Source organism: Rhamphochromis longiceps, linkage group LG19, assembly GCF_057381845.1.
Source record: "Rhamphochromis longiceps isolate RC_006_pf linkage group LG19, R_longiceps_female_GT1.1, whole genome shotgun sequence".
Classification (NCBI taxonomy): Eukaryota; Metazoa; Chordata; class Actinopteri; order Cichliformes; family Cichlidae; genus Rhamphochromis; species Rhamphochromis longiceps.
This window is the reverse complement of record NC_140575.1, coordinates 7,643,170-7,665,242: the sequence shown is the minus strand read 5'-3', so window position 1 is coordinate 7,665,242 and position 22,073 is coordinate 7,643,170. Positions and strand designations below refer to the sequence as shown.

The following is a 22,073-nucleotide window of genomic DNA, read 5'->3' as shown; positions in this document are numbered from 1 at the left end:
GCCAGTTGGCCACATAGTGAAGCACGAGCGAGCATCAGTATGTGAGTGAGAAATGAGAGAAATGATGGATTAAGGGCCCTATTTATTCTACCTTCTTTTCCATCCTTCTCTGACTTTTGAGGTATTTTTTATTTGCTTCTCTTGTTTCTTGTCACTTTTTATTGATAGAGATGAAGCTCCACTCATCCACTTGTCCTGTAGCTTTTAGCAGCTCCACAAGCTTGTCATCATCAGTGTAGTTTGCTTGAGAAATCTTGAAACTATAGATGCCCATTAGAACACTTTAAAAGGAGTTTAGTTCTTTTTAAATGCACTAAAATTAATCCTGTGTTGGCATAAATGTGCAACTCTGAACCCAACGTGCTCTCATACCACTTAAAGTTTATCTACCATTGAAGAAGTTCATTTAAAACAGCATTTAGACCTAACATTACCTAACTGCCCCCACCTTGTCCACATGTTAAAAAACATTATTTGTGTTTGCAGCAAAGGGCAGGTGGACCGTTTATTTGTCACATCTGTGCTAAGGTGGGCCACTATTGAAGGACTCGGTCAGGATTTTCCCATGGCGTGAATATCGCTTTCCCAGTGGAGCTGTGGAAATGAGGCCTGCTTTAACCTCTTTTTCACCGCACCTTTCAGCAGGAACAATGACTTTATACCTCAGCTATTGTCCCTGGATATTGAGTTAACAAGACAAGTGGAGAGAAGGCGAAACAGAGATCTAGGAGGACAGCTGTGTTGGGCAAATTGTCAGCATTAGAGCATCTGGAAGTGCTGAATATGCTATTCATAAATATATATTCAGCAAATGTGTCTTTGGACTCTGGGATGAAGTCAGGGTAGCACCTCCATACTGCTCATTATCACTTCTTTCACTTCTAGTCCTCATTATTATTAATCCTACTGTACGTATCAGAGGTATTACTGTAAGTCTCGGCAATTTCCAACTTTCAAACTGCAGGTGGAGATTAAAGGAAATGAAAAAAGATCAGTGAATTCTTTGTTAAATCAGTTTGTGGTTTAGTATGTAAATGTCAGAACATGAAAAAATGAGTTGCAGGTATTTCCAGTTGTGTGTCTTGTGTAAACAGAAAGGGAATAACTCAGACTTACAAAGCTAGGATTTATATCATACGTCAGCTTATCGTTAGAGGGCTGATAAAGAAAGTAAAAAGAACTGAAAAAAATATTGTTCTTGCCACAGGCTGCTTGATCACAGTTGGTTAAACACACAGGTCAGTTGAAATTGGCTGGCTAACTGGCCGGGTCGCAGCCCCAGGTGTGTGTGCCTGTGCTGAGTCGGGAGTTTTCCCCTCATAGCCAAGAGGTTTGCTGTGAGTATGATTCAAGGGGAAATAGTGTATTGTTTATTTGCAGTTTTTACATTAGAATCAGTTCAGTTGTTCTGACATAGTTTTGAGAGATCTTGCAGACAACAAAGTTACGATAATAAACATTGTTCTTGACTGCCTCACTGGCTGTTTTTGTGCACACCTGGATGTTTTGGTCTATGTCTTTGGATGACTTTTATGCAGTTCCAGTTCAGTTTCCTGAACAATCTTTGAACAGTATAGCTTTCACCAGACTAGCATCGTTTAACTGGGTATTAACTGCTGCACATGGCCACTGGACATTGTGAATTATGATTCTGTATGGTGGACATTTGTGTTGAGATTTCAGCCTTTGTTTCAGATTTGTCACCTAACAACAAACTGCGAGACCTCATGTTGGAGAAGCTATAGCATACAAGCATTTGGCATCATTAAATGTGATTAAGGAGTCATCATATAATTAACAAATTGTCTGTCCATCAGCAAAGTAAACTCATCTTTCCAGCTTTTCTTCATGCTGTATGGATACATGTGTGCCGTTTCTTTTCTCTCTGTATCTGATATTACAATATTTGTATAAAATTCAACTTTTCTCAAGCTGTTCTTGTTTGTCTTCGACGTGTTAGCTTAGCTTTGCTCTGAAAATAGCCTGCTGCCACTTACACATCTAGAACTGCACATTACCCAAGGAACCCACCACAGTACCTACACACTTATATTTCGCTTCAGCTCACTTCGGAAATCAGTAGGTTGTAATAAATAAAAAAATAAGTAAACCCAGTGGATTTGTTCAGTGAGCCACTGTGGACTTTTACGGCCATGGTTGGTCTGAATTTGGCTCTCTCTCTCTGGTCTTTTCCAGCACTTCACTGAGTTTACAAATCAAATCAGTAGCTTCAGCCAAGCATTTGAGCTAATCACAGACACACTCCTTACAATAAATCAGTGCAAAGTTTGGAGAATCTGCACAATTGAAATTTCACTCATACTCACTCTACAGACTGCATCCAGACTCGGATGCACAGATACCTATTGTGCTCCTCCAAGATCACAAGTTAAGAGACGAGCGATTGTGCTAGTACTCCGAGATAATGCAGTAAAACATGAGAAAACATCAGAGTCCCCCACTTGTGGTTGTGATACACAGATGTACATGCACAGTGGCTGAGTAAGTGCAGCCAGCGGCAGCTTCTGACGGTTTGATGAGGTGGTAATAAAAACTCAGATTTTTATCTCTGTACATGCTCTGACTTTCAGCGTTCAGTGGAAATTTGGAGAAGCATCGTATAACCTTACTGTAGAGGTATGATTAGAGAAAGTCACATTTCTTTCTTAGTTATATCACTTAGGACTAACTAATGGATTTAAGGTGGTATTTTCTCCCTCAGACATACGTGCTATTGATTCAGTATGAAAGGCAAATTCACAGAATTCCTCTCTGTTGCCGGAGGAGGCGGCGTGACCTGGAGCGACAGAAATAGCTTTTCACGCGTTTGGTGTGGGAAAAGTGAATTGGGTCATTTCACCATTCTGCAGCTCCAGTATAAAGACCTGATTAGATTAGCTTTGATTAGATTTGCTGTCTGAACGAGGCCTCCTCGGGGAGGGTTGGCACATTGAGGCCTCCTTAGAGAGAAGAGGTGGTAGTGGGTGGAGGGGTGCTGGGCTCGTTCTGTTAATAACGTGCTAAATTAACCATCCGAGCCCCTCTCTGCCGGGAGCAACATGTTTTATTCATGTCAATAGACTAACAGGTGTGACGTGACAGGTGTTGCTGCTGCTTTTATTTTTTTTCTTCTTCCTCAGATCACAACTCTGGAAAAGTTGTTAATTGGGTCTCTGGATTTTTTTTTACTCCTTTTGCCGTGAACAATTCCTGGCTGTTGTGAGTTTCAGTTCAAAGAACATTCCTCGTCATTATGCTCCACCTGTGACTGTGGAAGTTTTTCAAAAATTGTTGTTGCACATCTTTTATGCAACATCCTTGTGGTATTAATTTTACATTACTGCACTCTGCTTTTAATTTATTTGACTGTTCACACATGGAGGCTTTTGACATTTGTTTTTAGCTCCTGAGTTCTTCTGAAGGGTTTGTGCTGTGATATTCTTTTTTCTTTCTTTCTTTCTTTCTTTCTTTCTTTCTTTCTTTCTTTCTTTCTTTCTTTCTTTCTTTTTCTAATCCTTTATAAGGATTTCCAAAATTAAAGTGGAAGTAAATTAAATGATTGTTAGAGGTGCCCACTGGAGCCAAAATGGTCGTTAGTTGTAATTGTTAGTTTCAGCTGTTCAGTTTGCTGCCTCCAAATGAATCCCCTGAGGTATTACTGAATAAGAATGCATCCTTCAGTTCAGTTGTTCTATTATATTTTATTTATTTAGTGCCAAATCACTACAACAGTCACCTCATGGGACTTTACAGGTAATAATACAGAGAAACCCCATCAATCAGGTGGCTCCCTTTGGGCGAGCACTTGGCGACTGTGGGAAGGAAAAACTCCCTCTTAACAGGAAGAGACCTCTGGACGAACCAGGCTCAGGGAGGGGCATGAGGCGAGGGAGACAAGACAAGGTGGTAACATACATTTTTAATTGTGCTGCATTTATGTAAGCTCAAATATACTCTATATACTCTAACTATATGAAGTTACACTCAGAACCTGACATAAAGCACAGAAACCAATACAGCAAACGAACCATGGAATTATGGTGATTAGAGATTTTGTTGACACACCCACCTTTTGCAGTATTTTGTTTTCAAGTAGCTGCCAATCAGAAAAAGTTGGCTTAAAAAGAGGAGAAGGAAGCTAAAACATCTTGTTTCAGATATACGCAGTGAGAAAAATACAGCTTATTTGATTATTGCTGTGAATAATGCAAACCTACTCTAGTACTATTAGGAGTTCTTAACAGTGAATGATCTTCTGGCCTTAGTTTTATAGTACTGGCACCACTTCATCTGCACAATAGCTTCTCTTATGGCTTGTAGTGCAGTTTAATTTGTTCCAACAATATTGCACACACTGCTGAGTGCGTTCAGAGGGTTCTCCAAAAGACTCAGATTGAGACTGCATATTTTTTTCAGTTTACTCCCTGAATCAGTTTTATAAAAAGTTGGAATTCCCTTCTGGGAATGGAAAAGTAAAATCAGGGTGACTTCGATTATCCAAGCGAGAACTCCAAGTTTTCTAGTGGCTGCAGTTCAGTGGAAGAAAGCTTGTTAGTGCGTATGATACACATAATTTGCAGCGTGTCGAGCAGCTCCAGACTGTACAGTTTATTCTCAGCAGAGTTGTGTGTCGCTGGCGGCTGTTCCTGCCGTGGTGAGGCAGTAATTTATTCATTGAACAGGTGAAGGCGGTGAGGAGTGGGCTGGTTTCTCCTCGCCTAATGAAAACTCAAATCCCTCTGACTCCTGTAAATTGGTTAGGAGGTGTCAAGTGTCTCCCAACGCACCCTTACACTCCCTTCCTCCCCTCCCAAGCCTCATGTCTCTCTCTCTCACACACACACACACGCACAGACACAAACACACAGATAAGGTTGTCTCGCTGCAGACTGCAGGGACGTGACACTTTGATCTTCAAGCTCCTGGCCTTCGGTGACACACATAGCCTCCTGCTTTAGTCTATGACAAACACTCTTATACAGAAACACACATGCACTCATGTCAAGGTGCTCTGAGGTTCGGAGAAAACCCCATCTGTCTGGAAGTCAGTGGCTGTGACATTTAAAATTGATTACAAGGGGAAAATTGATTATGATAATGTCCACTTGTGTTCACTCAGAGTAGAATTGTGGCTTCTCACGCGCTCGTAAATCACTACTGTGTCATCTAACGAACCGAAGAAGAAGAAGCTGGTATGATCTGGACACTTTGTGCTCAGATTGTCCTCAGAATGATGCCATAGTTTGGGGATTATTAGTACTGGAACAACTCTGAGCAATTATAAGATTATGTGCTAGCAAACACTTCAGCATTGAAAAACCAATGGCTGAATATCTTTTCTCAACATTTAATCTTGTTAAAATAAATTGTAAAAATAAATTTGCGCTGGTGTTGAAGACTTTACCTCTTTTACAATCCTTCTTGTTTTTTAATATTTGAGCCCAGAGAGGCGATGGTTACGTATAGACTCTATACAACATGTCTCATTCATCCATTCACACTGTGACTGCTTATATTACTGCTGCAGTCTTTATCTCGCAGGGTAGAATAGCTCATCCTCTTCCAAACGATTGTAGTAATAGCTGCATTGCAAAATAAAAGTTGGGAAAACTGTAGCGGCTTTCTGTCCCTTGTGGTGATGCTGTAACACATGCCTACACTCACAGAGGGAGTGTAAAGAGCCTGTAAGAAAATGCTCCTGTGAATGCCTCTGGCTCTCTCTGGAAGTTCTGTGACATTACGTAGACACCTTGCGGCTACGAAACCTCTTTGTTTAATGTCATTTCCACTTTCCCACATTTGATTGCGTTGCTAATTTGGCAGGCATGCCTGAGATCGCTCCAACTTTCAGATTTAGGATTGGTAAAGTAGGCGCATTCATTGAATTAAGATGAGAGGTAAAGAGATGGGAGGTAAAGACAGGAGCTTTACCTTTCATGTACCCAGGATTTTAACATCAGATACAGCAGTTTTTACGTTAATCAGTTCGTGATGAAACACGTGCTAACAAGCGCTAAGAGCAATATCTGACTTGTATTTTTGTCTCACCCACGACTTTTCTCAGCTACCCACCCAAAGAGCTTCACACCACGCAATTACGTTTAAAGCACCACCGAGCACCTGAGCGCTCTACCTCACCCCATGTCTTTTGCGCTTCGTCTTTAATCTCTCCTAGCGCCACTTTGTAACCTCCCTTGTAATCTTCCCTGCAGCCTTCAGTCACTCTGAGTCAGACTTGGGTCATGGGAACTCACAGCTGCTTGCTTGGCCCCATGCAGATGACAGACAGCGAGCTCCATCTCGGTTTGTTTGCTGATGCACGTGAAAAAAAAGGGAGAGGGGGGAAAAATAGCCCTGCACCTGAAACAATCCACAGTTTGAGTTTGTTGCTGTGGGACAGTGGAGTCCATCTCTTCAGGAAAGTAGGGCACAGTGTGCAGGCATGCTGGGCTTTCACACGCATTATACACATAAACCTGCAGTTTAGCACTCAGCAGATTGTGACATTTACTGTATCTGGTATTATTTAACACAGAAATCCAAATTTAATCCTCATTTCTGTGGATGACAGACAATCCAAAGAAAGGCATAGTAACCATCCTGAACATGCAAACCCAAACAACAGATGGAGGCAAACGCTCGGTCACCTCTAGTCTTCAGCTGGGATCTCGGCTTTACCAAAAGTGACTGGGAAGATGATCTTAGTACTCTAGCGGGGGTGTATAATCTAAGTAGCTCAATACTACTATTATACTTAGACCACATGCACCAAAGACTCTTGGTCACCACTGTTCCTTCTTTGGACCACTTGTGATAAATACTAACCACTGGGGACCAGGAACACACCACAAGAGCTACAGTTTTGGAGCAATCATCTAGCCTTTGGAATTTGGCCCTCGTCAGACTGAAATCCCTAGGCTTGCCCGTTTTTCCCACTTCTAACACATCAACCACTACAGGTGCCATGATGATAAGTGTTATTCACTTCACCTGTCAGTACTCATAATGTTATGCCTGATCGGTGTATGCGTACCTAGACATTTAAAACAAGTTGGGACACAGTTTCCTGTGGGGGATTTCAGTGGAGAAGGCAAGAAAATTATATTTCCCCATTGGAGATCAATATAGTCTATTTAACCGCCTTTTGGCAAGTCATCAAAAACCTGCCAGCTCTGGGGGTGCTGACCTTCCAGAGAATCCGGAAAAAAAGAGAGAAAAATATAAAGAATGTAATTAGGAGAATGTCTATCTGACTGAACTTGAAAGGATCATATGGAAACTGTGTGTTGCTACTTTCCAGGTGAATGCTTTCTTTTTTGAATGATCAGGTTGCTGCCCTTTTTAACTAGCCCTGGTTACACGGAAGGTAATCAGTGACAGCAGTGTGGGAACAAAACAAATTTTCCCACCGCTTCTCACCTTCTGTGCCAAATATGTGTGTGTGCCAGTTTCTGAAAGCAGTCTTCCGTGTCTGTTCGTATCTGGGTTTCTGTGTAAACTCACTGTCGTGTGCCATGTCTACATCATGAACTGGGCACGAGTCTGAGCAGAAAAGTTGATTGTGATGTTTCCGTATTAGTGCACCCCGTGATGACCTCTGTCTCTCCTCCTCTCTGTGTTTCAGCGAGCGTTCACTGTGATAGTGGAGGCGTGGGACAGGGACAACGGCACACACAGCAATGGTAAGGTCCACCTTTCAGTGTTCTTTCCATCGTTTCCATCTATCTCAATGATGAGAGAGTGACATTTAGGCTTTTTTAAATCTTTAAATAATCAAGAAAATAAATTATTATCAGCTGACTTCTTTTTGTTTGGATGGTTCAAGGGGCATAAATGCATAAATGCACAGTTCATTTATGATAAACTCACTGAACATTGTCAAGACATCAGCACAGACAGTGTGAACTGGAAAGATCAAATCTACTTGTGAAGCTTCTAACCGACCTGCCTGCCAGCACCAGATTTCTTTAGTACACAGCTGTATCCTGTTTACACACTTCTGGTCTCAGTTCTGTTTGGCTTTGTTTTCCAGCACCATAGTGAGGAAGGTTAATTGAAGGATGCAATCTACGTTAGGAGGCAACGCTTCGTTAGCGTTGTTGGCTTTATTTTCCCGGAGTTGATTCAGGACCCGGTTCATTTAGTGCCAGGGTTCTCAAGGTGTGTCATGTGGGTCGATGACGGCTCTGGGGAGCTGCTGTACATTTCATCCATCCACAAGGGAGCTTTTCTTCTCATTTTTCAGCTTCTTGTTCTAGCTATAAAAATCTTCTTAATATTCACAGCTGGTGTCAAGGAATAAAGAAAAAATGCAATAAAATGCTTATAAACCTTACAAAAAAATGGCTGTTCCTAACATAAACCACCGTCACACAAACAGATGCATTAGAACAATTAAAGATGATGTGTCACTCTAAATTTGAAGTTCATTATTAAATCTTGAGAACCCTTGATTCAGTGGCTTTAGCTTCATTTTTGTTCCACGCGTGCAGGAACAGACGCAGTGAGGAGAAAACTCCTTGAGTGAACCATTCAGCTGAAATTCAGTCCAATTTTATTTATATGAGATCAGGAGTGTAGCTGAAGGGAGGCCTGAGTAGCACCACTCCTTTCCCTATTTTCTGGGTGTTGTCAGCCCGTATCCAGACTGTATTTTGTTAGCTACATACGTGATGTTTTTATGCCACAGGAACAGCTCCTTACTCAATACATTAACTTTGTGTTACCTCATGATGGAAGCATTTATAGGTTTTCCCATAGTTAAGCCAAGATTTTACAATGTTAACCAAACAAACAAACACTTAGTGATAGTGGGGAGGAAAAAAAGCTCAAGACGAGTCAGGTCACACAGCCATCAGATGAGACATGAATAGCCGTGCAGACAGTAATGACAGTAAACACTTAGCAGGTCGGTGAGCCAGTAAGTGCAGATCAGACATAAATGCAGAAAAGGAAGAAAGTGAGCAAACCTCGGGCCAGAGAAGATGTAAACTTAATGGGATGCAATACTAGCATATGGATATGGATGCATAGCTTTAAAAGAGAGGAGGTGCTCGTCCATAATGTGAGGATTCCCAAACAGCTTTGGCTTTGTTTGCATCTAATATTGAAGGTAAAATGACCTTTTCACATTAATTTAAATGAAGATGACTGCTAAGATAAGATAAGATAAGATAAGATAGAACTTTATTAATCCCTCGGGTGGGTTCCTCTGGGAAATTCGACTTCCAAAAAGCACAGCAACGACCGAAGTTACAGTTACAGAATTGTTATATATATATATATATATATATATACACACACACACACACACACACACACACACACACACACACACACACACACACACATATAAATACAGAGACAAATATAAATAAAATATACAAAGGGGATAAATAGAATAAATAGGAATAAAAAATAAAAATACAAGTGAATTGCACATTTCAAGTATTGAGTCTATTGCACTGTTGACTATTTACAAAAAGTATTGCACAAGGTATTGTACAGTGAGGTGAAGAGGCACTACAGCTTAGTTGTTCCCCCCTCCTTTGTCCTCCTGTTTCCCCTCCCTCTCCCCTCCAGAGAGGAGTTAAACAGTCTGATGGCGTGTGGGACAAAGGAGTTTTTAAGTCTGTTAGTTCTTGTCTTGGGGAGAAGCAACCTGTCACTGAACAGACTCTTCTGCTATGATCAACCACACACGTACACACAAACTGTGTTACTCTACCCTTCTCGGGGTCACCCAGGCTGTTTATGCCTCTCCTCTATATTAAGTCTGTGAGAGCATTGCCTCGTTAAGCCATTAATTGCAGACCCCCACCCCCACTTTTCGCTACCTCCTAATTAGCATCCTGGCAGCTGTCTGGCTACTGCACGCCACTTTGTTATCACTGTGACAGGCTGCTATGGCTCAGCGTGGACGGTGATTCGAGTACTTTTTAGCTTGCTAGATGTGATGGTGCAGCGGCAGGAGGGGGGTGCTTTACTTATCCCGGGAGGGGAGGCGTGTATTCTAAGGTAGTGATAGGCAGTCAGGCATGCAGGAGGTGCTGATGTGTCGACCGCCGTGTCTTGTCTTGCAGAGTTGGTCTGAGTCTCATTGCATGATCATAGGTTTCAGTCCTGAATCTGTCAGTTAGTCTGTCAGCAGTCGAGGGTCCTGTCAAGAGAGAAAGCTTACAGTTTGGGCTTAATTATAGGTCAAACTGGACAAACTAAAAATAGATATTTAATGATATAATGAGAAGCCACCACAAGTGTCTTTCCAAAGCTGTTTGGGGATTAAGTGTTGACTTCTCGGTGTATCTGCCTACTTTCGCTTGTCTTTTCTGCCTCCGTTTTGGGATTTCCTACATTTTCGCGACGCACGTCAGAGAGCAGGCCCAAACCTGCAGCATCCTGCTGTGTGTGTGTGTGAGAGTGGAGCAGGTGGAGGTGGAGCAAACATTAGTGATAGTGTAGCATAATTATAGAGAAGGAGAAAGTTCTCATGTGCCCAGGCGTGCACAAGAATAGGAATCTACGTAGGGATGTCCCAATCAAGTTGAGCTTTGCCCAGGAGCCCAGAAATGAATGCTTTGAATATCTTCCAACCCAAACCCTGTTTAATCTGTACTGTGTTTTTTTTTTTCATGTGTAAAGCAGTTGCATCGTCCTTGGAGTTTGGTTAGGGATCTGCTGGGGTGGTGAAATCTGAGCATGATTTAGGCTGTCCCTCTTCATTTCCAGCCTCAACAAACTGCTAAGTTTAAGTACAGGGACTGAGGTCGCCCTTCCAATGAGTGGACAACCTCCTGAGCCACAGCCAGCCCTAGTCATGCGGGTTGGCCAGAGAGGTGGCCAGACTTCAGTCTGTAGTGGCCATTGTGTAATAAACAGTGGTTTGATTAATTAATCTACTGGTTCTTTTTCAGATTTGGTCTGTGGAATTTTTGTAAATGGTCTAAAATCTTATAAAAGCTTTTATTATTATACATTTTTTATTACTTTTATTTTACAGTTCATTAAACAGCAAGCATAGTCAATTACTTTATTATTTTCTGCTACTTATATCATTATGAATTGATTATTTTTAGACTGATGATCATAAAAAAAAATCCAAATTCAAACCACAAACTCTGGTTGCTTTCGTACAGAGTCTTCGATGGTAAGTCCACTGTCATGACTCACAGTCAGGGGATAATTAACATGGCTTACCTTTGTTTAATTCAGAGTAATGAGAGAAGTATTGCTCTTTTCCCAAAATATCTAACACTTTATCAGCAGCTCATCACTTAAACAACGACATTAAAGTGTGACGTGTTTCAATGTGTCGATTTTTCCTCTCAACTTCTGGTAAATATTCTGAGAGCATACGAGGGGAGTTTCCTCGCCTGCGTTTCAGTGTATGCATGAACAGGCCTGGGCTGCAGGTTGCAGAGGCCTCAGGAAAAAGAAGGCCTCGCAAAGGTTGTTTATGTTTCAGGAAGCGCCCCCCCCCCCCGCCTGTTTCAGAGCAAAACAGAAAAGCCTTGGGAAAAGAGGGCTGAGATGTTATTGAGCATCAGAGCTGGTGCATTGTTGGTGTATTGGGGAAGAATTATGAATTATGCATGTCAGACTGATTGGATGGTAGTATGAATGATGCTAAAACACTGGTAGCATTCTCTAGAGATAAGCTCAGCTTTGGTCCTAAAAGTATTAAAAATACATCAGCCAGCTGCACGTCTGGAATGGAGATGACGGTGGTTTTTTGAGGTTCCCCTTTAAATCTTGAATGTAATGGAAACCTGCAGAGGTCTCTGCACGTATAGTGATGATTTCAACTTTAAAAAATGGATGATTTGCTTCTTCACTGATGGGAAATATCAGTGAGTCTTTTGCTAAGTTGTGCCAAACTATTAACTGTCATCGAATAATTTATGATAAAGTTTTGGCAATCAAAGGAAGGAGTTGATTTAGTGCATTTTTTGCCCTTTAATTTGCCATTTAACTCAGATCTGTCTGTAGTGCCAAGCAGGTCACAACAAATCCTCAGATGAGAGGACTGCTCCATTAATATTTATGGGAAAAAAACAGGTTTATTACAGTTGCCTTAAGAAGGTAGGGAGATGACAAATGGCTGTAAACGTTAGGTGGTACACCTGGAGGAAGATGGTTCACAAAGGAAAGTAACTCCTTGCCAACCAGTTAGCTCATGGTTTCACTGGAGAATGTAAGAGTCACGTCACTCAGCTGGCATTCTTTCTCGGTGTTCTGTTTGTTGGTGTCTTTAAGCAAGAAAGAAAAGTTGGGACAGACATTGCAGAACTTTTCTGATTCTGATTTTTGTTATCAGCTCAGCTGTAGTCACAACCCCGTGTCTTATTCAGACAATTGGTTTGGAGAAATTGTGAGGAAACAGGTGTAGATTTTGCAGACTCAAACAAAAAACAGTAACAACAACTTCTGCAAAATGCTAGATGTCAGGTAGAGAAAGAGGTCAAAGTTCAAAGACCCCCAGCCCCTCTTAAAGCTCTCCTGTCCCATGAACTGTGTCGCACATTGCCTGACAACTGAAACTGTTGGACAAAGCCATCACTCTACATTTTTAAAATTAATTCCTCTCTTTGAAAGCAAAGACAATCGTGCTGCTCTTGACATGATCAGCTGCTCGGATCTGAAGCCCCTCGTTGTTTATATAAGCTGGTTTTTAAATGGCCTTCCCTCGCCTGCTCTCCCTAGTAACAACGGCCCCTCTTAGTGTGTCTCCTCCACTACAGAGGGAGCTCATGATTGGTCTATATTTTTATATCTAATTGCTGGAGATGAACAGCAGTGAGTGAGTGCCTGGGTGTTTCAGGTGGTGGGTGTGGGACTGAAATCTGTGGCAGTGTGTTAACTCACAGTGAGCCTCAGTAAATCAGGACAGTGTGAAAATGGATTCTAGGTCTTTTAGCTTTTCAGTCATTTTTCTACACTGTCTAACTTAGGAAGTTGAGCTATTGTAGGGTAAATGTTGTTCACAAATATATTTAAGGTATTATATTACCATAACTATTGACCATAAATATTTTTTAAAAAGTTATTTTATAAACACAACTTCACAGTCTTATTCTTCTGCCATGACTAAAGAGGTGTGAAAAGTGGCTAAATCCAGTAATGTAAAGGTGGACATGCCTTCCTGCTGTAATCTAAAGTCAGTATGGGAATGCTTTAAATGTGCATTACTTTTAAAGGCCAGCAGGGGGTGTCACCTTTGCTGCCTCTGATTGTAAGTTAAAACTATGAGAAAATTACCCCACTGCTCACTTGATGTGTGACCTGAGTAAACACTCCCCTGATGAGTTTATGGTCTCAGTCTTTAGTCTCGGATCTTATTTATTGCAACACAATGTTCCTTTTTGTAAATAATGTCACATATAGGCTAAAAGGGGTTTCTCAGCTCAGATCTACCCATGACTCATCACAACTTAAAAAAAAATACATTGCATTCTAAGCTAGCAACAATGACATGAACTGAGCGTGAGTTTCAAGAGTGTCTGACACTTGAGCTGAGACAGCTTAGATGACTATATAGATCTCGAAACATGTATAAAAAAAGCCAACCACATCCCTATTCCAAAAAGGAAAACTCAATGCTTACTTACTGAATGAAAATCTGAATCAAACGTTAAGGTGTAGTCCTATCTCTGGGGCTTTTTGTTTTTTGCATAGATAATTTGCATTTTGGAAGGAAAAGTTTTGCTAAACTAAAGGCAACCCAAGTTATAATGGAAACATATCATTAATAGCATTGTCAGCATTTAGCTTATGAGCCAGGAGAGAAAAACGAGTCTTTCAGTCCATCTCCACCTTGTCACTCTCTAAAAACATGAGAATGCAGAGAAGCCTGCTGGGTCGTGGTGCTTCTGTTCCTTGAGAACGAGCTAAAGGGCCTTTCCTATGTCGCCCTTCCTTGCCTGTTCCCCGTCTCTTATTATTTCCGGCCTGGCTCCGATGAAGTCGAGCTGGATATCCTGAAAGTGGGTGGCAGGAGAGGAGGGGGCCTGAAAAGCATTTCACCAAGCAGGAAAACTGAAAAAGCATTTCGGTTATCAAGCCCTCGCAGACCTCGCTTGTGCTTGCTTAATTTTCCGATTCTTTCACTCTTTTTCCTCAACTTTTATTTTTTCTTTTACCACATTCTTGATAGAACAGAGTGAAGCTTGACCAGAGGTTACACCTCAAAACATCAGATCTTTTGAGCATTTCTGTGTTTTTTGTTCTTTTTCTGTATACATGAAAATGAATCACTACTTCAACTTTTCCTAGACTGCGAAAGGAAGTCTGTCCACGTATACCATGTGAGGCAAAATTTGAACTGCATCACCAGTTGACAGGCTTTGGATTTTTTCACAGTACAAGTTGTGACTGTAGCAAAGATAATCTGTCAGGAATTAGTGCACATTATAAACAGCACTAATGACGGCACTTGATTTTAGCCAGTTTAGCGACAGGAAAGTTAGTCACGGAGTACCACAGGGCTCTGCACTGGGGCCTCAAGAATTCATCGTTCAGTATTGTGAACCTTCCATTGCTATGCAGTTGGCAACCAGCTATATTGACCTAAAAAGCTGGGAGAGATAACCCTGTGAAAATCGACTGACGTTGTTTCCATGAGCTGCAGGTTTTTTTTAGTTAAAAGGAAAAATTGTCCACTGAGTAAATAACAAGCATAATTTGTCATAGCATTTTTTTAACATCTGTTTCTGTATCATCTGTTTTTGCTTTGTCCAGATGATGAGCTACTGATAGTGCGCAGCATCCACAGAGGAATGATTAACCCTGGAGAGGAGAAACAAGTGGTGGAATATAAAACTTTGATTGCTAGTATTGGCTACACCATCCGTGTGCGCTGTGATGAAAACTACTATGGCACCAAATGCAATAAAGTATGCCGTCCACGCAATGACTACTTCGGCCATTATGTGTGCGACCAAACTGGAAACCAAGAATGTATGGAGGGCTGGACAGGGCCTGACTGCAACAAAGGTAGGAAAAAATATATCAGTCAAAGTGCAAACAGCAACACAATCTACCATGTAATAATGTTAACAAGAAAATAAAAATAATTAATCCTTAACTAATAATTAACTAAATAATACAATCTAAACCTTAAATCTTCTGTGTCATAACCAGTTAATAATGTATCTATTTCTCACTATTTCATAGTGAAATCGCAGCACTTTTTATGGGGGAGTACTGGTATATGTGCAATGAATCAAAATGAATCAAAACTGTCTTTTAGAAGCTCTCATTGGCATCATTTTCCACTTTGTTTTTAAATGTTTTTTTTTAATTACTTACCACTTTTGGAAAGCCAAAAGCAGCCAGGTTCAAATAAACACTCCTCATCCAAGCTTACTGTGATCACATGGATCCTCAGTTTTTCCTTCCTTATTGCCCTTTTTGGATGAAATTCAGAAGTTCACGGAAATTCGTGTCAAATGTCACTTTGCAAGAATGTGAAGAATGTCTGGAAATTCCTGCCATTGCTGAAGGCACCTTCAGCTGTCTTGACAGTTCATCCATCTATTGTCACAACAGTTTCTCTGCATTTTCACGAGCAGGGAGGGCTAAGGAAGGACATTTTAATGACTGAAAGCTCAAAAGAATTCAAATGCTTTATGTTAGCTTTATTATGCTTTTAAATAAAAGAGTTTTTCACAATTTTTGGACAAATCCATACATGTCGTTTTCTCTTTTCCTTCTCAAAAGCCATCTGCAAACAAGGCTGCAGCCCCATCCACGGGATTTGTAATGTGCCAGGAGAATGCAAGTAAGTCACCTCTAGTTTTTTTTTTTATGCACCTCTTTGTTTCTCTTACGGCATTGTTGTCAAGTGATGGAAAATATGTTCTTGTTTGGATGGAAACCCCATCACCACCACCACCACCTCCACCACTTAGGGAGTTAATGAGAATAACAGTCCTGACACAACAGAGTGGTGAGTGGGTGAGGGGGTTGTTAATAACATACCAAGCAGCCTAACCCCGCATCACTCTTAACTCCCCCATCCCAGTCTGATGCATTGCCCCCCATTCCTCCACCTCCATCCCTCAGCTCCACTCTGATCCAGAAGCTATTGTTCTGCTTCCTGTTCTAAAGCTGGCCTGCTCTTGCCCGCACACAGAAAGAGAGAAAGCAGCCTGTTTTTTTTTTTGTTTTTTCTTCCATGTTTCCTTCCTCATCCTTCTCCAGCAACAGAGAGGCACCGTACCTCCCCGCAGTCCCTTCCCTCCACCACCCTCTTCCAGTGTCTGGAGCCCACATCACCTCTTCCTATCCTGGATCTTGTTATGGCTGGCACTCTTATGTTAGGAAGTGTGGATTCCGCGCACAAAGCTACAGACAGCAAGCGGGGATAAAGACAGGGGGCATTGAGGGCAGTGTCACTGGTTGCTAATGGTAACTCAAATTATAGGTCAATACATAGTCTGTGAGTACCTCGAATATAAATATATAATAAGGTAATGAAGTCCATTTACACAAACAACACAAAGTACATGAAATAAGAAATACCAATTACTTAAATGACATTTTACGTGTCAAAACCAAGAGAACTTACCTCACTACAGATAACCTTCATTATGCTTTGGTTGACACAGGCTAAGGGACATGTCATCGACCCCCTGACAATCTTGAGTCACTAGGAGAAAAAAAATGTATTTTTCTGAGTGGTTCTTGTGGCAGATTGCTGGTCACTAACAGACGCAGTCACACGTCAGTTTCTTGAAAGATGTCGATTTGTCTGCATACCTCAATCTCATAAAAAAAGAAAGTGAACAATGATCATCTTCAAAGTAAAAGATTTGGCTGACCACAAGTTTAAAAAGTTGTGGGTTGAATTTTTACCTTGAGGAGACCATTTTTCATGTACGGTATACGTGACAACCTGCTACTGACCAAACCAATCACAAGGAGGTTGTATATATATACATGTGACCAATTTCATTTTCTCCAACTACCAGCAACTCTCAGAAAACATTTTTAAACCAGTTGGAGAACACACACTATTGTCTAGCGATTGGCTGTACTTTACCTGAGTAATTTAGCCTTGATAATTCATTGGATGAACGTTCTATGAGATACCAAATACAACAAATCAGAGATGCTACTGCTCCAAAAAAAATTGTATTTCATGGCTCCCATGTGTTCATGAAAAGTATTAGACCAGTACTTCTACACTAGCTACAGTGTTTTTGCTTAAAGCAACAAGCATTCAAAAAAGGCTGATGAAGCGTTTACAGTTATGTGAACAGCAGAGATGGCAGCAGAGAGATATTTAGATTTGATTACATTTGGAACTGAACTGTACATTTAGACAGAGTGGAACACAAGCTTTAAAAAGCCAAACTACACACACACACACAAACACACACACACACATAGTGCCAAGTATTTGGAAACATCAGAAGAGCAGCGTTGACAGAAGGGAGGGAGGGAGGTTAGGGTTTTACACTGTGGCAGGTTTGATTAGGTTTGATGAGGCTGACATTTCTCATTGAAAATGGCCAGAGGATTGTAAGAGAAAGCAACACCCTGGAATGTGCCTCAACATGTGATTTGGAGCTTCGTCGCCATCAGGTGCGCACATACGCGCAGCGCTGAGAAAGAGAAGAAGCAAAAGAGAAAGAGAGAGTCGGGGAATAGTTCACATTTATACGAACACATAACAAAACTGTAAGCCTAACTGTGTGAGAATAAAACTAAAACAGACACACCTGACAATAAACGTAACACTCTTGAGCACAGAAAAACTGATATGAAATGAATTATGAAATGAATTGCATTAGAAGGATTTATTTGTATTATATATCAATGTTAAGGTTGAAATGCTGATCTATGTCACAATTTATTCAGAAGAAAAACAAACAGTCTCTTGTCTATCACACCAACTTCGTACTTTAGCCTTAATCGATCTTTAATTTAAATTAATCCACCTTCTAAAACAAGGTATTTTAGCTAACTATGCCTTCTCTTTAAGCCAACTTTCTTACTGGATAATAGCAGGTGAGTGGGGCTCCTGTGAGACTAACCTACTAAGGGTATCCCCTGTCTTTGACATCATACAGGTCCAAGAGAAAAAAAACTGTATAAAACTTCACGTTTAGAGCAGTCTGAAGTCTTCTCATGACCTTTTGGTTCATGGGGATCACTTGCGTATACACTGCCTTCAGTACTTGAGGTAAAACATAATTAGCCCCCTTTCAATGGAGTCAGTGGAAAAGTCTTAAATGGATCCAGCCACTTCCACTTTATTTTGATGCAATGAAAATTGTGGATGATACAGGCCCTTTAATTAAAAATCCAATTTCACCGTTTACAAAACACGTAAATCTAATAACGTACAGGGAGGATCCGTTTATTCAGAAGACAGCCACCTAAGCCGCAAATATGCGCCTGTCAAACGTTACAGTGTGGCTCAGCCTGTGGTGTCAGGTGCAAATTGATTGAAAGCTCCATAAAAATCACACGTAATGCGATCTCGCAAAACAAACGGGCTTGTATTAATATGATTCAAATAGAAAACCGTGTCAGGGCGAACGCATACCGAACAAGTTAGAGCGAATGTGATGTCAGAAGAAGTATTAAACCCCGATTCTTTTGTCCCCATGATAGAACAGAGAAAACCCGACTCATAGCGGTCAAAACATTTTATATTTCAGAGAGGAGGAAAAAAACAGAAGAAGAAGAAGTAGTTACTGGGTTAATGTCTGGGAAATTTTGAGGGAAGAGAAAAGAGAAAGAAACAGGGGGAAAAAAAGCATCTCAGCCTGGCAGAAGGAAACTAAAAATGTGTGTTTGGTATCTTGTTTCTTACACACAGCGCATTCACAACCTACGCTCCCTCATGTGACACTACTAAACATGTAGCTAGGCAACAGCAGGCTAAGTCCGTCTGCTGGATTTGGGCGCGAGACTTGCCTGTAAATAATTCAGCGGTCCCACACACGGACACTCACACACACAGCCCCCTCTACCTCGGCCCACCGTCCCGTCTTCAGGGTGTGGTTTGTCTGAGGGGCAGCGGCGGGGCGTGGGGTTTTGTGGTAAAGGAGGGATATTTTAGGCCCTGGCTTGGCCCCCATGGCCCCCTCCATTGATGGGACAGCAGCAGCCCAGTGACGGTGCTTGTGGGTAATGCCACCCTTGGCCTGTGGCTGCCCGAAACCATTTCCCTGCTCTCCCACACTGCAGCCAGACAGGCTGTCCGCTCTGCCACCGCTGACAGTGTGCAGGGCACTACTGCCAACCGCAGAGCCGGACAACACTGCATACAGTAGTAAACAATACATAGCACTGTCTCCCAGACACACAAACACACACATATGCATAAGTGAATTGCAAATACAGAGCGAGATCAGATGAAAATTGCAGTCATGCATACAGTTAAAAACATTTCTACTTGCAAGTTGTGCATGAGACCAAACTGTCTGTGCATGTTTTGATGTAATCAGAACTTGGTCACTGCTCCATTTCTTTCTTTGTTTTAAGTGTGCCTCTGTTTGCCTGATACCACACACAGGTATTCCAAGCTCATTTAATAAGAAAGGCCACCAGCTACAGAAAATATGTTGTTAGCATTTTGCATGAATTGAGTTTAAAGACCGTTAGAGCAAAATTTGAAATTAGCTACCATAATAAATGTGATCCTGGGTCAAATAGGCTTTATTCTTTTGGTTTCTGATAGTTTTCCTGGACGCCAGGGCCCAGTCACATTTTTTTTTTGAGTGCTGTCCCGTCTGTCATTGTCCCAAAGTACTACAGCACATCACAGCAGGCTACAGAGACCCATTTCGCTGCCTTTTGGTCTTTTGGTCGGCTTCCATTTTGAAGTGTTCGTGAGAGTCGAAGGAGAGGAGGGCTGGTTGGGTGGGGAGGTGGGTTTTGCGGGCCCCAAAATAGCCCCAACGGAGAAATGACAGGACAGGTGGGGCAAGGTTACCACTGGCCTTGGAATAACAGAGCGCTGCCATATACCAACAGATTAGCTAACCCTGTGCCTGCCTCTGCTTCGAGACGACTAAGCCTCGTTCCACAAAAAAACACCCGTTCCAAGTTTGCCCTCAAGCCACGCTCACGGCACAGGAAGAGGGCAGAGAGCAGACACGGCGTGCATGACGTCTGTGTGAAGAAATGCACAAAACAAACAAAATGGGCGGGCTCTTAGAAGGTCACTTTTCTCTTTTATCGACAGTATTTTGTAGATTACAGTATTGCCTCTGATGATATAAGTCGTATTATACACCAAGGAAGGCTTTAACTCTAATAAAAGTGCAGGTTTTTTTTGCTAATACTTAATACTTGGGAGTTTTGGACAAATATGTTGGCAAAATGAACAATTTGAAGACTTCTGATGAGACTTTTGGACTTTTATATTAGCAGTGAAGTCACATTTCATATATAAGTGCTACAGCAGTAAGACATAAGCTAGTTTTGAATAATTGACCTGAAACTTTGTAGGAAATGTGAATGAATGTGCACATGAAAGTAAGCATGACGAGATATTTGCAGACCCACACACACAACACACTCAGGAATGTCCCCTGGCCCTGCATGTTCTAAGATTAGGAGTGGCAGCAAACATGTCACTCACCTCGATGAAGATGCTTTGTCCTGCTGTGGCGTTCAGCTGCAGTGTCACAGTGGTAATGTGTGGCTGAGTCAAGTACAGTGATGTTTGTACTTGCTGACCCTTCATGTATGCAGAATTCTTCCCTCTCTGAACTCCATAAATTGCCCTTTTTTTGGCACCCGGCAGCATCCCTCGTGTTCACCAGCCATGTCCCACTGGCACGATGGCATGACATCAAGTGCTCCTCTGTGTTTCCCGACATCGTAGAAGTATTAAATGACTTTATTGTTATCAATACGTAACTATCACTCTTTCTCAAGGCTAAATCCTCCTACCCCCCCACCCTTTCCCCTCGCATTTTTAAGCGTGTCTGTGTGCCTGATGCTCCCTCAAGCTGGTTGTGCTATTAAGAACACATTCTTATTGTGCGTGTGAAATAAGAGGCACTTATTTTGCTAATAAATACACTCACCCACTGTTTTCCCTCTTCTATGTGTGCTTTTTATTTATTAGTAATGGCACAAGTATTTCAGTCCTCAGGAGCTTAACTGTCTGTAACCAGTTTTCGGGTTCATATTGTTCCTGATTGAGGAAAAGAAAGAAGCGAGGAGGCAAAAACAGCTGCCCAGGTGTGCTGTCTGTATCAACAGCAAAAGTATTTGGTAATTAAAATAAGGACATTTCTTTTCTCTGTGTTGCAGGTGTAACTACGGCTGGCAGGGTCCGTTGTGTGAGGAGTGCTTGCCATACCCAGGCTGTGTTCATGGTACCTGCAAGCAGCCCTGGCAGTGCAACTGTGAGAAGAACTGGGGAGGCCTGCTATGTGATAAAGGTCAGAAGTTAAATATGTTTTCTAAGATCTAAGATATCCATCTTTAACATAGCCAGAATTTCCAAGACAAACAATCCTTATGGTTATTTATTACAGACGCTAGCTCTGACGGGACCATGTTAGTCAACACAGGATTCTTATTCTGTGTGCACTAATTGACATGTGGCAGTATACCTCCGTTTTGTGGGGAGGGCGGCAGCATATAACCTGAATAGAATTAATTAAGTCAGAAACAACATGAATAGCGTGAAATAAGGAGCTGGGTTGGAGGTGGGTTGACAAGTGGCTTGCAGAGAGAGCGACTGCTTAAATAGATGCTCGAGGCTTAATTAAGCTGTGATCTTAAAATTAGTCAGTAAATAAAAAATGTCTTTGGGTTGTAGTGATCAAAGAAAATATAACTGTGACAACAATGTGAGCAGACATAATAGGTACCATTTCAGTTGTCCAATGTCTTGGAAATAAAGAAAACCTGTTGCTCCTGTAGGACTGTGATCCTTTGTTGTTGGATTCATCTTGGCCTCATGGTGAGACTGGTCAGGATGCAGGGTAGTGAGATAGAAATGGAATAAATTCATCATTTTGTAGGAAAAAAGTGATGGTGGCTGATGTGTTTTGGAAGTTAAAGAGCACAGAGATGCAGAATAATGACACCTCAAAGTA

General features: G+C 41.6%; 1 protein-coding gene across 2 annotated transcripts in view; it reads left to right on the top strand.

The window, feature by feature from the left end:
* LOC146646108 (protein jagged-2-like) overlaps positions 1 to 22,073 on the top strand; it is a 51,759-nt gene that overhangs the window by 10,131 nt on the left and 19,555 nt on the right. For both annotated transcript variants that reach the window (XM_085392476.1, XM_085392475.1), the window contains exons 3-6: positions 7,625 to 7,682; positions 14,737 to 14,991; positions 15,718 to 15,778; positions 21,280 to 21,410. In XM_085392476.1, the coding sequence (XP_085248602.1) occupies positions 7,625 to 7,682; positions 14,737 to 14,991; positions 15,718 to 15,778; positions 21,280 to 21,410 (505 nt within the window). The remainder of the gene's footprint in view (positions 1 to 7,624; positions 7,683 to 14,736; positions 14,992 to 15,717; positions 15,779 to 21,279; positions 21,411 to 22,073) is intronic.